The sequence below is a fragment of the Ciona robusta genome, chromosome 1 (genome assembly GCF_009617815.1).
Source record: "Ciona robusta chromosome 1, ASM961781v2".
Lineage (NCBI taxonomy): Eukaryota > Metazoa > Chordata > Ascidiacea > Phlebobranchia > Cionidae > Ciona > Ciona robusta.
In genome coordinates this window covers 1,024,363-1,040,930 of record NC_143235.1, presented here as the reverse complement: position 1 = coordinate 1,040,930, position 16,568 = coordinate 1,024,363, and the positions used below count along the sequence as shown (strand labels likewise).

At 34.7% G+C, this 16,568-nt stretch overlaps 2 protein-coding genes across 6 annotated transcripts; both read right to left on the bottom strand.

Moving 5' to 3' along the window:
* Positions 1–84: 84 nt before the first annotated feature.
* On the bottom strand, positions 85–9,593 carry LOC149741146 (uncharacterized). 5 transcript variants are annotated; one of them, XM_089874494.1, is made up of 13 exons: positions 8,672–9,593; positions 7,882–7,914; positions 7,540–7,675; positions 6,722–7,224; positions 6,444–6,526; positions 5,885–5,988; positions 5,260–5,418; positions 3,509–3,636; positions 2,865–3,075; positions 2,481–2,623; positions 1,929–2,087; positions 1,497–1,676; positions 85–1,136 (listed from the first exon to the last, which is right to left on the bottom strand). In XM_089874494.1, the coding sequence occupies exons 1-13, from the start codon at positions 8,723–8,725 to the stop codon at positions 1,014–1,016; spliced, it is 2,016 nt and encodes a 671-aa protein (XP_089730620.1). In that variant the 5' UTR covers positions 8,726–9,593; the 3' UTR covers positions 85–1,013. The 5 variants fall into 5 exon arrangements, with proteins under 5 accessions (XP_089730620.1, XP_089730629.1, XP_089730643.1 ...); XM_089874503.1 differs by lacking the exon at positions 8,672–9,593 and adding an exon at positions 7,990–8,589; XM_089874517.1 differs by lacking the exon at positions 8,672–9,593 and adding an exon at positions 7,999–8,589.
* A 1,143-nt stretch (positions 9,594–10,736) lies between these two features.
* LOC149741145 (nuclear pore complex protein Nup50-like) lies at positions 10,737–16,517 on the bottom strand. The gene is made up of 9 exons (XM_089874593.1): positions 16,125–16,517; positions 15,423–15,579; positions 14,801–14,850; positions 14,256–14,408; positions 13,591–13,709; positions 12,822–13,143; positions 12,401–12,477; positions 11,692–11,932; positions 10,737–11,274 (listed from the first exon to the last, which is right to left on the bottom strand). Exons 1-9 carry the CDS (start codon positions 16,278–16,280, stop codon positions 11,185–11,187), a joined length of 1,365 nt encoding a protein of 454 aa, XP_089730719.1. The 5' UTR covers positions 16,281–16,517; the 3' UTR covers positions 10,737–11,184.
* Between the last annotated feature and the right edge of the window lie 51 nt (positions 16,518–16,568).

Below are 16,568 nucleotides of genomic sequence, written 5' to 3'. Positions count from 1 at the left end.
ACCGGCCAAAAACGGACTGAATCTGGTACTATGCCGTCACAATTGCATTTATGATGCGGAATGCAATGACGTCATATGACAGACTTGAATTGGAAATTATTTTATTGGAAGAACGAAAACTTGAAGGTGTGCGGATAAAAAAGGAAAAGCAACGAAAATACTGCGAGCGTGAAAAAAATAAAGTATTTCCACAGTCTGGATAAAGAAAATAGCCCAAAAATTCACAATTTTTTCGCCTATGGGTACTTTATATTAATAAAGAACAAAAAAAATTAATTGTTTTGACTTTTTAAAACGAATTCATTTTTACGAGATAAACTATTGTAATATTTCGTACGCGTGTGTGCTCAGAAAACATAAAAGTGCAAAAGTGTGAAACAGAATAGCTTGACCAAGAGTTTATGGGTTTAAAATGGCAAATTTTCCCAAGTTAAATGCGGAAGTACACTACTGTGCTGTTGTACTTCACTTGTAAGCGGAAAAACTAGTCAACAATATATGGAAAAGTTAGAATAATTGCCCATTTATAGAAAGTTTGGGAACGTTTTAACATGTGTTTTGTACAATTGTAAAATATGGGACTTTTTATTTTGCCAAATGTGTCGTGACAAAAATCATAAATACTTTATCATATTGGAAAGAATTATTATTTTTAAGCGGTCGCTGCGACAAACGTATATAGTACTGTGTGGTAAGATGGAATACCGGTAATACCTAAATCCCTTGTTTCCTGATCATGTTTTGAACATTTAACAACGACCATTTAGGGTCGTGGGGCTACAGTAACGTAATTCTGTAAATAATTTTTTTGTTTACTACCATGTGACGTAAAAAGAGAATAAACATGTCTCGATTTACCCCACCCTACTATAACAGTAATGATTGTGCTTAAAACGTGTGGGTTGTGCGGACGTACCAAGGCGTGAACAACATGAACAGCAATACGGAAGTGATTACACACGATTTACAGTGATTTTTGACCATTTCGCAGAAGTTTGATGTCCTAAGCACCTTCAGTTCGTCACAGCGAATTCAGAGAGATGTTTAAGCGTCTCAACCCCACGTAGTAACCTCTGATAAGAATCCGTAGCGTTTTGTACCGAGTCGTGGACTTTGTACTTTTTAGTAACTTTATTCTAAAAACAAATTTTGGTATGAATTTTGTATAAGGTGTAAACACGAAAAGTAGAAAACATTGGTTACATTTAGCAAATTAGCATAGTAGTTAGCGCTCCTGTAGCCAAGAGAATACAGGTTCGAGCCTCGACGCTGCTACCATTGTGGGCGTATGTGTCCTTCGGCAAGACACCGCTCCAACTTAGTGGAATGTGCGGCAACGACAGTCGTTATAACACGGGTGTTCTGTTTCATACACCTTATGCCGGCTTACAAACTACAACGTATGTAACTAATTTATTTATTCTCGCATGGCGGAAAAACGACAGTTGTTATACAACGGGTGTTCTGTTTATACACTTCAGCTTTCCCATACATACCATTATAGTTGACACAAGTGCCTTAACTTGGTCGTTTAGTTTTTTCTCAGCGTCGATTAATACATCGCGTCGTTTACGTGCGCGTTGCAACGCTGCGTTGCGCTCGGCCTCGAAAGTAAAATATGAATGAACGATGGATTGAAGTCCTGGCCACGTGGATGCGGTAGAGGGGTCGGAAAACTGGGGAGGAAAACAATTATTCTTTAACTAAAATATCCCTGATACAAAAATATATTCTTACTGTAGCAACCATGCTTATTTTCTTCCAATTAAATGAAAATAAGTTTAACAACTGTTGTTCTGTCACTATATCCTGACTTTTGTTTAAAATATTTCAAAATCCTTGCTACCGTAATCGAAGAGGAAAATAAAGTTAAAGGTGAATTATAACTATTATTCCCTTTATAATTATTATAACTAATATAATAATACCTTGTGTTTGCATCTAACACAGAACCACATATTAGTTGGCGCTTGGTCCATCACTGGTTTAGTGCAATGTAAGTGGTATGAACATCCGCATGTATCACATGATATAAGGCCACCGTTTGACTTCTGGCATACACCGCATGGACCACTATTGTGGGGATCCTGGAGGAAAAAAATACAATAATCCACAAAGTAACATACTTGGTAACTCGTAAGCGGGCACGCGAGGTGTATGAAACAGAACACCCGTGTTATAACGACTGTCATTCCCCAGCCACCCAAGAGTAAATAAGTTATGTGTCTATACAAACAAGCAGAGCTAAAGTATATTGCATTCACCACATTAGTCAATGAGGTTCCCTATGTTTGACAACTATGAGTGTAACTGTATTTTAACAATGTCACCCCAGATTTTACCCTGCTGTTAGGTGTCTATACAAACAAGCAGAGCCAAAGTATATTGCATTCACCATATTAATCAATAGGGTTCCCTATGTTTGATTACTATGAGTGTGTGTTTTATCACCAAGCCCCAAAAATATGATTTGAACTTACCGAATCACTTCTTCGTTTCACACGAGTTTTAATGACACTCGAATCCTGCAACGGTGTTTTCATTTTCAAAGGTTTTGCTTGTTCAATAATGTGTGACACTTCTTCTGTGATGTCAGAACGCTTGGTGGAATTACGTGGACGACCTGGGAATTGAATTGTTGTAATTGTAAGATACAAATATGCATAACAAATCTAAGGAGATATAACAGATATGTAGCTGGTAATTACTATGTTTAAAATAAACTAAAACACTACAAACGGGGCTGAAATTAAGGGAAAATTAAGTGTTTTAGAACCCAAGTTTTACACCTTAAAACTGAATTAATTTGATTAGGAATATTTTAATACAAATAAATAACTGTTTTGCCTAAAGCTACCCCTCACCTCTTGATCGTTTAGCGGGCACTGTATCCTCCAATCCTAGCAACTCAGGTGGAAGCAACCTTTTGGCAGATTCAGCAGCAGAAGTGGAGACATAGATACCTCCACTGTATACAGGATTCGCTGCTACTTTTCGACGGCCATATCGGCGGTTTCGGAGCCGCTCTGCGCGCTCCTTGGGCACGAGGTGCAACTGGGACAAGAAGTCGTGTTTCTGTGAAAAAAATAGTTGCTTAGTTAATAGGTGGGGGTCAAATGGATCGGTTATGTCTTGCGTTGCTACCATTGTTGGCACATGTACCGTGGGTAAGACAAACAATTTTCTGCAACCCAGCGGTGACGAAAAAATGTTAAAAAATCACCTACAAGAGTTCACCAGCTTGACACAAGGTACCGTGTGTATTATACCATTAACCATGAAGGGTTGAAAAGTTTAGAAGGTTAAAAGGGGTCGTGAACAAAAGAAATGGGAAGCTCTAAGTTATAGCATGTACTACCTGTTGGGCACTTTTTTCTATTCTATGTGGGTGAGGTCCTACAACTATTTTTTGTTCATTCACAAATCTTCAAATTTTCATACATGATAACTTGTAATCTGGTTAAAAACGCACAAAACGTATTTAGTTAAGTTTAGTGAAAAATCCTACATTAAGTTGTGAGGTGCTCACAGCTGCGTAGTTTCTCGCGCTTTTCGGCAACGATGGTTTCTCGTCATCTTGATCCAAGGAAGCATCGATTTCTGGAGACGGGGCAAGATGGTCCGGGGATGTGGAAGCTGTAGAGAGGACTTCATAAAGATGTTTGTTGTTCGGGGCAGTTTGGGATTTTGTTTGTGTGGAAATGATAAAGATCGATCATGTCTTATCTATCCCCCCGTGACGGGGCAACGACGTCGTCGTTCGTTATAATACCGATGTTCTGTTATACACCTCATACCTACGAGTTACCACATAAGTAACTTTGAAAATCTCATATTTATCCTTGCATGGTGGGGTAAATCATAGTTGTAACACGGGTGTCTTATTGCATGTGTAGTGGCTTGACAGGTTCATAATCATACACCTTGTGCCTAATTTTGACAGGTTCATACACCTTGTCATTAACTCTTTAACTGCCCAAGGCGACTAAAGTCGCTCTGGGACCACACGTCACTTAAACGGCGATTCTGTGGTCATTTCTCCATTATCGATCCCAAATTTGGTTTCATTTGAAAGAGGAAGCAATTTCCTTTTGATTTCAGCAATAAAAAAATATATCAACGTATTTAAACATTTTGAGTATTGTTTTGTCAAAGTTTTTGAAGATTTTTAGCCAAATTTAGCCATTTTCCTTTAGTTATGTCCCCAATTTTGCTGTAATCTCCTGTTCGCGCCAATTCGGAGTTGCAGTAGGGGATTCCCCTTGTATTCAAGCGTTGTTTAGGCTTCGCAAAGCATTTTTAGCTTTGAAAACTCATTGTAGGGGTACTAGAACAGAATTTTTGTACAAAGTAGCTCAAATGGACACTGGGACATATAGGCTTGCATTTTCTTTGCTTTTATTTGTTGAATGAGCTCGTATTACTCTAATTAGTGTGGTTTATATGTCCAAAATAAGCAAATCTGTTTGGAGATTAAAAATTTCAAAAATTTATGACTATTTTGCCTGACTACTTTTTATGATATTTGTACTAAAGTTTATGGGTAAAAAAAATATACATATTATGTTTTGAACGAGATTTGATGTTGTATTCAGCAGGAATAGGACCTATAGGATATTCAAGTGAAGAAACTTTACTTCCTTTCAATGAAAATCAAGGGAATCATCCTGAGGACATTTCAAACTATGTTTGATGTTTCAAAGCTTTGTTATTTACTTTGTTTTGTCATTGAATTTGTGTTTTCTAGAGCCTCATTGATGAATACAACAGACCACAATTTACTTTATTCACTGAAAACAATAAGTTTGTCAACAGCACCAATAGCACCATCATTAGGAGGTTCGAAAGTATGACGCCAATGGCTCTTTATGAGATTTTTACCTGTATGAACATGCTAGAAGTACATTTTATACATCAAAAGAAAGATAATTTGATACTGATTAAGTTTGCAATGCATTACTTTTGGATATTTTTGTTCATTCCTGAAATATTCTATATTGAAAAATTCATTATGACGTCATCGTTATTTTGATGACGTCATCAAAAAATTAAAAATATGAAGTTAAAGAGAATTTTATACTCTTCAAACTTTCTATAGCATGTTTTGCTCTAACTGCTATAGTTTGGCTACAAAATCCAATTAGATGATACCTGGTCAAAAATTAAAAATTTTGAAAAAATAGGCGGCAGTTAAAGGGTTAATTTACGTGGCTACATTTTTATACCTAAAAAAAAAAACCATAAAATAACCAAGTTTACCAATGTAATTAGTTTGTTTCGGAGTCATCACAATTTTCTGCGACAGTTTTTCCAATGACTTGATATTCTGTAGATCAACTTCACTGTTTGTTAGTTTTGATTCGTTGCCAATTGGGACGAAACAAGACGGCTCTTTTGTGGCTGCCATGTTCAACCATACTGTAATATATGAATAAATGAGTTAGTGACAGTCTGGATCAAGTGCTATGCAACATATAGTACTGTATGGCAAGGTATAAGATGCACTGTTGACATATTATAAACCGAAAAACTTTTGAGACGGTTCTTTTATGGCTGCCATGTTTAACCATACTGTCAAGTGCTACAAATTTGTAACGCATTGTACTGTGGCCCGGGGGGTAGGATGGGATACCTTTAGCAGTTAGCACCTAAATTCTATATTTCCTGAACGGAACTTGAACGATAACAATGTTTTTTTTGAGTCGAGAAGTTAAGGTTATATAATTTTATAAATAATCTCTGTTTACTACCAAATGGGACAAGAGAGAGAATAAAAACATGTCCCTACTACACCCGATTATACATAATTAAGTCCAATAAACTGTCACATGTATTATGATTAAAATTGTGAACTCTTTGCACTGAAAATAAAAAAGCCAATTACCTTGTGTTTGGTTTGTTTTCGGATGGTTTTGTTTCTGCACAAAAGTTTCCGTAATATTTGGAGTAGAGGCAAGGTTTGGTCGCAATGCACGGGGAGATACAAGCCTATAATATAGTTATTAAAGTATTAATGTAATGATCAATGAATGGATACTACATATTTACATAACATAACTACATAAGGTATATACAATTATGTTATATATATATTCGGAGTAAAAAAACATCAATTTTATTTACTTTTTTAGAACAGAATAACGAATAAAGAACATGATACTTGGGTAATAAAGTATAAATATACTTGTCATTGAACAGATACCACATGTTTATAAACATGAGGTGTATATATACACACTATACATAACAATAGTGTTATATATACCTTATGTTATATAACACCATTTTAAAATCCACCTTAAAAAAAATCATTTAAACAAACTGACAGTGACATGCATAGTAGACCTAAAAAGCGGGCTCAATGTGAAAAAATGTAGTTGCCACACCCTGTGAGGATAAATCAGTTACATCGTACAATTATTCATATTTTTAATAAGTTATACCTAAATGTTGGTTTGTCGTTATGTACTTTTGCAGTGGAAAGCAAAACAATTGAACGACCGCCTGATTTTCCTGTGACTGGAACCTAAGGAACATTATTAAGAATTGGGAAACTGAAATAAACTTGTTATAAACTGAAATAAACTGTTTGTGCTTGAAATAAGAAGCGCTTCTATTTACAATCGAGACTTACCCGAAAAACTTACATATAGGCCTATAATGTTAATTTTCATAGTTTTCAAAGTAAATTGAAGTAAATATATATTCAATTAAAACTCACCCTAAACTTAACCGGATGGTTGGCCGAGTTCGTCGGAGACAGCGCTCCGAGGTCACCTAGTGGCGCAAGAGGAAGAAGAACGGAATTCCCATTGTTAAGAGTTTTTAAAAGTTTGTTGTTCGAATTTGAACCTGATTTCGTTAAGTTAAGAGGCTGGTAATGGTCAGGTGATTTCCCATTTGTGAGAACTGGGTTATTTGTTTGTTGTGTGATTTCTAGAACTGTATGAGTGTTTGGTTTTATAACTCCGTTACTGATCAACACTTTTGTTAACTCTTTTGTTTCATGTGGTTTCATAAAGTTTATTTTTGTGGGTGGGGACTTTGCACCACCATTGCAGAGTATTGAAACACCAGTCGTGCTGGTTTGGTTTGGTTGAGAAACTATGTCTTGTTGGTAATTAATGGATGAAATTTGCACCAGTTGTCCAACGGACGTAGTTTTGTCTTGAGATCCTATTTTTATGAATGAACTTCCATTTACAATCGTGTGATCTTTTGATTCTGTAACAGTAAGGTATAAATAACTCAATAAAATTTGTTTTGTTTCCCTGGTCACGATAACGAAGAACGGGAAATTTACAAAGGGCTTATTGATAAAACAGAAAAAGAAATAACGCTTTGGATAAAAAATTAAAATGGATAAGTACATTACAGAATTGATAAATTCCTTATTAGTTAATTGATAAATTAATAATTAAATTATTTAGCAAAATATAATATATATATATACGCAAAAAAAATATAAAAATATATGTACATATAAAGATTTTTTTTTTTATAAAAAGTAAATAAATTATTATAAAATTTATTATTAACCTATATTCGTTGTGTTATTTTCATCTTTAACTTTTTTCTTTTCGTTTGACTTAGCTTTGCTTAATTGCTTTTGAACCGCACCCAACTCAGATATATGTTTTTGTATGTCTCGAAGCTCTTTTCTTAGTATTTCATCCTGTATTGAACAAAAGCAACTTTAATAGTAAACCCTATAGGCTATTTTACAAAGGAATTGTAATAAGGTTCTATATTAAACCATCTTTAACAGTATGTCTTATATTTAACAAAAATAACTTTGAAAGTAAAACCTATATTTATTAAAACAAACTACAATTTACTAATTTTAATATTAGAAAACGGTTTTTAAACATTTTTTTGTACCTTTGGCGTTTCTTTTAGCTTTGCCATGAGGATCTGTTGATAAAAAAAACACTGTATTAATTTATTGAGAATAAATTCCTAGTAAAAGGATATAATTTGTCCATGCACCATTTTAACCTGTTTACTTTGGCATCGTGTAGTTTTATTCGTATTTTACAGCGTGTAACTTGGTTTGGGATATAAAAGTTACAAACCGTGTATTATTACCAATAAGAGAGTTTTTGGTATAATATATTCGTATAACGAAGTAAAAAATCGGCGACATCACGCTGCCGCAGCGTTGGAGGTTTAAAGTCGATTGTTTCCTTTCGTAAAATGATTATTACAAGACCACGTGACTTCGCCGGCAACGCGAATCTCGTGTGACGTCATCAACATACGCACTGGAGCGTCAAAAAGTGAACTACTTTATATATCGGCGAATGTGCGGCTTACAATTATAGCACGGATTGCCTTTTAATCAATAACTTTTAAGCCGAAGTCGAGTTATTTTCGAAATTCGACGCTTTAGGAACCATAGACTCAGTTTTTCCGGGTAGCAGACCTGAATTTTTATCGCTGACTAATACAGCTTGTTCAAATACCGAGTATGTAACCAAACGGGCACACGACCCCCTTTCAAGGCCACACAAAATAAAGCAATACATTTTATGGCAGTTTAATATACATACAGCAAAACGAACCAATTGTATTGTTTGTATATGTACACACGTTAACCGTGCACGAATTCTACGTTCGATATTTTACAAAACAGCTGTTACATTTTAAAACATAAAAACGAGACCATTACCTGGTGTTGCAATATATCTGCTTTGAGCAGTTTTTGAACTTGCTTTAAGTCCATTACGTCTTCTGTAACTTGTACTGTACCATAAACTCCTTTTAGAATATCGCAAAATAATAATTTCACCGATAGGCACTAATAAACGACGCTCGTGGCCTATACATGTAGCTTTCCTTCAGTATATTCATCCGCGCAAAACATAAAACGCTTTATTTTAATAAACAGTAAAGTCAACCGCTTAAAAACTAACACCACATATATTTATGCACTAAACTAAAATTCTTTTGGTATACTTTGCTTTATTTTAAAGTATTTATACACCTTGCAGCGTACTATTTTCTGATAGGGTAGCGCCACCGAACCACTAAACCAAGCAGTCAATGACAATAAGAGAAAAAGGGCTGGTGGTACCTCGAACACGTCTTTTGTGCTAACAAAGTTTAAGTATAGCTTTAAACATAGATGCAAGCGTAGTACAATATATACTATATATATACCAACACATATATCTATACTTTATAAAAAAAAGTTTGTTATATAGTTTTACACGAACTCTTGACGTATAGTATATGCACACATATTATGTTTACTATAGTAATAATACCGGTTTGTTCATTGATATATCTACACATAACAGCAACTATTTTGTAACCTTTCTGGCTATTACGCGGTTGTGTGCCTACACATCTGTACTATGTAGATTCAGTTAAACTTAGTCTGGTATTTCTAATCTGTACCCGTGCAATCGGTATAACTGCCTTGTGCTGAAGCCAAACAAAATCAACGCACAATTAGTTGAGTTCGTGCTGAGTTATTTCTCTATTTAATCGCACGGCGTACCCGCATACTGACCGTTTTATCACCTAGATTAGCATAAGGTCGATAGCAAACGCTGTGTAGTCTATTCACCACCTAAGAACTATTTGTGTTTTGCCCAAGAAACACCAAACAGCTGATACAACAAATTTTATCCACTGCTTCAGTGAATATATTAACTTCCGTTTCTTTATGTTAGAGGCATGTAACGTTTTCCTGAAATCAAAGTCGGCCTAAGGCTGACATTTTTATGCCTAGTGTTACTTACTTTTACTAAATACTACCTCAAAAGCCCTTCTGTTTAAAAAAGGCAGGACAATTGTTATTATATCGCAACAGCATAACCTAAACGTATGCTATGTCAGTTTATATAGCTCATAAAAGGGTATTTTCGGCTTACAGTTTAATACAGAATGACAAATTCTGGCAAAATGGGTCTGAAACACTTTTAACGATCGTTAGGCTACACCTGCTGTTTTTTTCAGTACATTGTTAAACCTGGTCACGGTGCCGACTTTTAAATGTTACCATAGTTTTTAATAAGCCATCAATTCTGTGTATATAGTAGGGTGGGGGAGATGCTTTCCATTCTAATTTCTTATCCCATTTGGTAGTAAACAAAGAACATTCAAAGAATTTTAAAACCGTATCCCAACAACTCCCATAGACCGGTGTTAATTGTTTAAAACATGATCAGGATATTTGTATATAATGGGTTAAAGGTGTCCCATCTTACCTTACAATACTGTAGCCTACACGGTTGCATAACTTAACTACGTAAGCCAAGTGTAACAAATTACCACGAAAATGGCAAAATGCGTACGTTATTGCGGTGTATACAAAGGTCTCTTCTCGAAACCCATTTAACTTCTTCGCTTCTGCTGTTAAGTACTGGGAGTTTCTCTTTAAACAATACTGTTTTCTTTTCACAACTCGTAAAAAGCTGGCACCTGTCGTAAAGTTGTCACATACGTTGCAACTCGCAAGCTGGAATAAGGTGTTTGAAACAGAACACCCGTGTTATAACGACTGTCATTGCCCGCCATGCAGGGATAAATAAGTTACATACGTGGTAACTCATAAGTGGGCACAAGGTGTTTGAAACTGTGCTATAACGACTGTCGCTTTCTGGGCACGCGAAGAAAAAGCAAGTTACATTCACATGAAAATGCGTTCCATATCTCAATTCTGCGTGTACGAAGGAAGAAAAAGGCGATTTCCGAAACAAACTGTTTTTATCACGGGTCGTACAAAGTTTAACTAAAAATCGTTTGCTTTAATATGGCAGTAGTTTTAAACACGCAAAAAATAGTCTTGTTTGTGGCAGTTTTAACTCAACGATTATTAAAACGTAGCAGTGTATAATACCGAACTGGGGGAGTTATTTAGTAGGGTGGGGGAAGACGGGGTACCTTTAGCACATAATATCCAAATATCCTGATCGTGTTTTAACAATTATACGGTCTATTGGAGTCGTGAGGATATGGTTTTATAATTCCTTGAATGTTCTTTGTTTACTTCCAAATGGGTCGAGAAAATAGAATGAAAAGGTGTCCCATCTTCCCCCACTCTACTATAACCACAGAACGAAACTATTAAATGCGACAATATGGCGAAACATAGAGCAACGTGAACTTTTGAATACATTTTTGGTATTTTTGGTACTACGATATTGGTATTTGAAATGATTGAAAACAACTTTTTCACTCTGATTCTTTTTTCTTTTGGTTTAAAAGTTCGACCAGTTCGTCTGCATCGTCAGACGTCTTTACTCGGATTAGCAACGGGACAATCTGGGGTAAAAGATAAACGTTTTGTGCGTTTAGAAAAGACATGACATAACTTTCATAATAATAATAACCACTTTATTTGTCTTCTCGATTACGGTAATGAAAAGTGAAAAATATTTGAAGCGAAAAGACAGGATATAGCGACGAAACAACATATGTTGAAATACGCATAAATAATTTCAAGACTTTTACTGGTGACTTATTATTTCCGTGTTAGTACGTATGAAACATTTTTTGGCACAAATTTACTTTCCCAAGGTAAAAAACATTAAATTTAATAAAAAAAGTATGGAGCAATTTTTGGCACATATTTAAATTATTAAGTTAAATATGGTCATCGTGTTCTGGTGCAATTTTGTAAATGAAATATTAAATTCGACAATATATAATTATATATTTAGGAATAAACATAAAACTAACCTTGTTTGGTTCACTTTCACTAACAGGGGGGTTAGGTATGCAGGATATTGAGACATTATTTTTCCCTTGTTTTGAGACTGGCATAGCTGGGTTTAGTAGAATATTAAGCAGCAGATTTCCAAGTGAAGTGTCAGCTCTTATTATAAGCTGTGTTTTGCTTGATGATTCTACAGATTTCAAGTGAATATGGCCGACGCCTTTATCAGTGTATGAGCCATCTTTCATGTAGAATAATTTACACCTGTGTAAGGGTTTTGGTGGTTAAGGAATATAGTAGGGTAGGGGAAGATGGGACACCTCTTCGTTCTATTTTCTCGCCCATTTGGTAGTAAACAAAGAACATTTAAAGAATTATAAAACCGTATCCTCACGACTCATATATACCGCTGTTAATTGTTTAAAATATTATTTTAATATTAGGTGCTAAAGGTGTCAAATCTTACACCGCAGTGCTATACATTTAGGAATATACAAAGGGCTCAAATTCTATTTTGAAACATTTCTTTACGTGGCACACAAAAACCAGGTGTGTAGTGAATGAAGCATGGTTAATGGTTATATCACGCCTTATATTTTACAAAAAGAATGGGACCAGACCCGACTAGATGCACCATAAACTTACCCTAACTAACAATAGTTTTAAAAGTTCCATCATGTTGTTAAAAGCGTGTTTATCTCTCCGCCTAAAAATTATTTTTTTACTTCTTACTTTTTAGTGTAGAAGGCGTCCTCCTCTGTCACAACTTGTGAGTCGTTTTTCGGAGGTTCATATTCTTCTTCAGTTGTCTGTATAAAATGAAGGAAAAATGCTGAAATTTAGATGCTTGGTGAAAAAGCTGAAAAGTTTTTGGAAGACAAAACAGAAATAATTAACATATGTAAGTCATACTAGCGTTGCAATACTGGCAATGACAGTCGTTATAACACTGGTGTTCTGTTTCATACACCTCGTGTCCGCTTACAAGTTACTAAGTATGTAACTTCAAGGATGATATTTTTTTTTGATGTATGGCTCACAAATTGGAATACTGGGTTAAGGTGATTATCGTTAAATGTCTTGACCAAAACATATACTGCCACTAGACCACAATGAGTTTATGTTAAAACAGCAATAAAAACCAATTTCTTACCAGAGGTTTAGTTACTGTAGAATCTGGAGCAACTGGTTTAGAACCTCCAACCATTGTTGAGGAAAACTGAAAACCTGTAAAACCGGTCGTTTCCGGTTTACTGCTGCTTGCGAAGGAACCAAACCCTTTGAAAGGTGAAGGGGCACTGGGTTTAAATCCACCCAAGGGGTTTTCTGGTGGGGACCTGACAGTTGATTTAGCCGTAGGTATTAAAGTAGTTGTGTCCGCTGGCGTGATTGGTTTTATTTCAAAATAACTTTTAGCTTGAGATTTTTCTTGGGTGGGTTTTGAACTTGGGGAACTTTCAACTGCAGAGCCTTGTCTGTATAAAGTAGGAAACTTATTTAGTTTAAAATGTTAAACAAAATATAAAAAAAGCTTTGATTAAAAATATTCTGGTATCTTCTCATCCTACATGAGTGAGGTGCTATACAACTGTTTACCTGAGCCGTGATTCGGAAAAAAACAGTTTTATAATTCTTCGAATGTTCTTTGTTTACTGCCAAATGGGACGAGAAAACAGAATGGAACGGTGTCGTAGGCGCCAAACTTTGTAAAACACAGGGGAGGCAGGGATAGTTAGACACACAATCTAATGAAACAAATCTAACTTATTGGTTGCAATGTTTACTAAATAATGAAGTGTAGAAAGTTCCAGGGTTGACCTGCCTACCCTGCCACCCCAGGTTTGGTGCCCATGAATGGTGTCCCATCTTTACTTTGAACATAAAATAAACAAGCCAACAAAACGTTGATATATTTAACTTACGAACTGTCACATTCAGATTGACTTCCCGAGCCATATTTATCATCGATGTCGCTCAAATATTTCTGATAATCCTTAAATATCGGTGACAGATCACAAAGCGGGTTCTTTACTACATGATCCTGTAATACAGAGAAAAGGTGATTATTTTGCAGTTCTAAATTTCACAATAAGTTAAATTTAGTTTCAATCACATGTTCTTTGTAATGGGCTACTAACTGTATTCTATATCTTATAGTATAGGCCCTATATATATTACATGTATAAATTATGAAATTGATAAAAATAAATAAAACGCATGATTAATAAAAAAGTAGGCTCTATTAAAACTAATAAACGTTGACGTTCTTAAATGTTTTAAATTTTAACGCTTTTTTTTACATTTTTTTTTTTACAAGTTTTTGTTATTTTTGATATATTTCTCAAATGCAAGTACTGTTATGTGGTTGTCTTGTAAAGTAGAAACTTTTTGTAAAAACTTTTTTTCACAATTTTTTTTTACAATTTTTTGTTATTTTTCATATTTTTATATATTTATATATAATTGTTATATATAATATTTCACATATAATTTTAAATGCGAGTACTGTTATGCGTTGGGCAGTGCAACACTCAAATACCGTGTTACCATATAACTAAAACATTGAAAAATGAAAACAATATATTACCGTAATCCATTGGCTGACACTTTTGTTTAGAGCACTTAGATGTCTGTTGTATTCAGATTCACCAGAATTCTCTTTTACTGCTGGTTTACTTTCATTCGTCTTGGTTTCTAATGGTTTATCTTCAGCTGGTGGCTTGGCTACTGAAGTTGAACTCTGTATAATAACGATGGTGTAAAAAACAGTTTTTCTATATTGTTTAAAAAAGCAAAAAGTTGGTAAAAATATGTTGTTTTTTCCGTATAGAAGGGTGGGAAAGATAGTACATCCGTTTCATTTGGTAGTAAACAAAGAACTTGCAAAGAATTGTAAAACTGTATCCTCATTACGCTTTATACCGTTAATTGTTTAAAACCTGATCAAGATATTTGGATATTATGTGCTAATAAAGGTGTCTCATTTAAAACCACAGTACTATATTGGTTAAAAAAAAAGATGCATAAAATACAGTTACACTCATAGTTGTCAAACATAGGGCACCCCTTAATGTGGCAAACAAAAGAAATAATGTACACACTATACACACATATAAAGTAACGATTTCTAACCTCTGATATATTACTGCTTGATACTTCAACAGTTTTCCCATCATTACTACCTGTTAAAGTGGAAGTTATTAACAACTAAAACATAATACTCTCGTGAGTTGTATTGTAACTAACTGTGTAAACTACAGAAAAAGTCCCGGTAACATATATATATAAATATATATTATAGAAATTAGTAAATACACAAGATTGCATCAGCTAGTATGTACATGATGTCATAACTTAATCACTTAAACCCCGTATTTAATTACGAAACATTGAGTCTAAAGTTCTAAACATCATTACTCTTGTGTCTACTAGTATTGTTTGAGGAAGTTGGAGGGTTACAAATTACAATATAAGGTGTACTGACAAGTTTCTTTCTTCCAATTAAATGTAAATATTACTCCAACCCAGTGGTCACTATCTAATGGGTTGTCTAAATTATTAGACATACAAAAAAGAAAAAAATAATTTCCCCCAAAAAACAAACACCTCAAAGTAGCATATATACATATGTTAACTCGTAAGCTGGCAAAGGAGGTGTTAAACAGAACACCTGTGTGATAACGACTATAGTTTTCCGCCCACGCGAGTGGAAAGCAAGTTGCATTTATTTTGGGGTCTATGTTAAAATCTGTACCTTGCATGGCAGTTGTTAATCCAACTTTGGAAGATAATGTGAATTTCCCTGCTGTTCCAAAACCACCAGAACTTGAACCAAAACCTTTAAAACCATTTGACCCAACAACACCTGTTGGCTTCAAGCCACCGAAGCCAGAAAAAGCACCCGTAGAACCCTGTAGAGTATAGTGTAATGCATTGAATATTCTTGTAGTGGCTTATCGTATATAAAAAACGTAGTGTGTTTCAGACATCATATTGTATTAAAATGTTATAAAATATAGGTTCAAAAGGCTTTTTTTGGTTGTGTGTGGGCAGGGCTATTTTATATTGTTTCAAACTTCGCTACTGTAATTAAATACAGAAATAAAAGTTATTATAGTAGGGTCAGGGTGGGGAAGGATGGGACAGCTAATTTCTCGTTCCATTTGGTATTAAACAAAGAATATTTAAAGAATTATAAAACCTTGTCCTCACGACTACCATACACCGTTGTTGGTTGTTTAAAACACGATCAGAAATCAGGATATTATGTGCTAAAGGTATCCCATCTTACCCCACCTTACTATATTCTAAAAAAACTATGTTATGTCTTTTTTACATAAATTGTTCATTTTTACCCCAGGTTGTCCCGTTGCTTATCAGAGCATTAATTATTTTCCAAATTTGCTACCAGAATCCAAGAGTCAATATATCATTCATTATAATGTTGATCACCAACCTCTGGTTTTTCTCCCACTCTTCTTCTTGCTTTTTTAAAAACTCTTCCTTTCAGAACATCTGCATCAGCAGGAGTAAAAACCCCTGCCTCCTGAGGCTCTTCTTCCTCCTCCCAGTTTTGATCTGTGAGATATTTATCAGCCACTCTCTTCGACATTATTCAGCTCAAAAAAAGGGAAAAATGTCCACAAATTTTCCACAATTTCTCTTAGAAGAAAAATGCTCAGTTTTTCCAGTAGACAGTGCACAATTATTATTGATAATAATAATAATACTCAATAGAAAAACTTGGTCTGTACTCTACATAACAAAAAAATTAGATTTTTCACACAACTTTTTTCGAAAGAAAAATGTTTGTTTTTTACTCTAGTGCATAGCAACTATTCTTGATAATATCAAACAGTCCACACTACACGAGAAAACAAATTTTCAACTTGATTTTTCT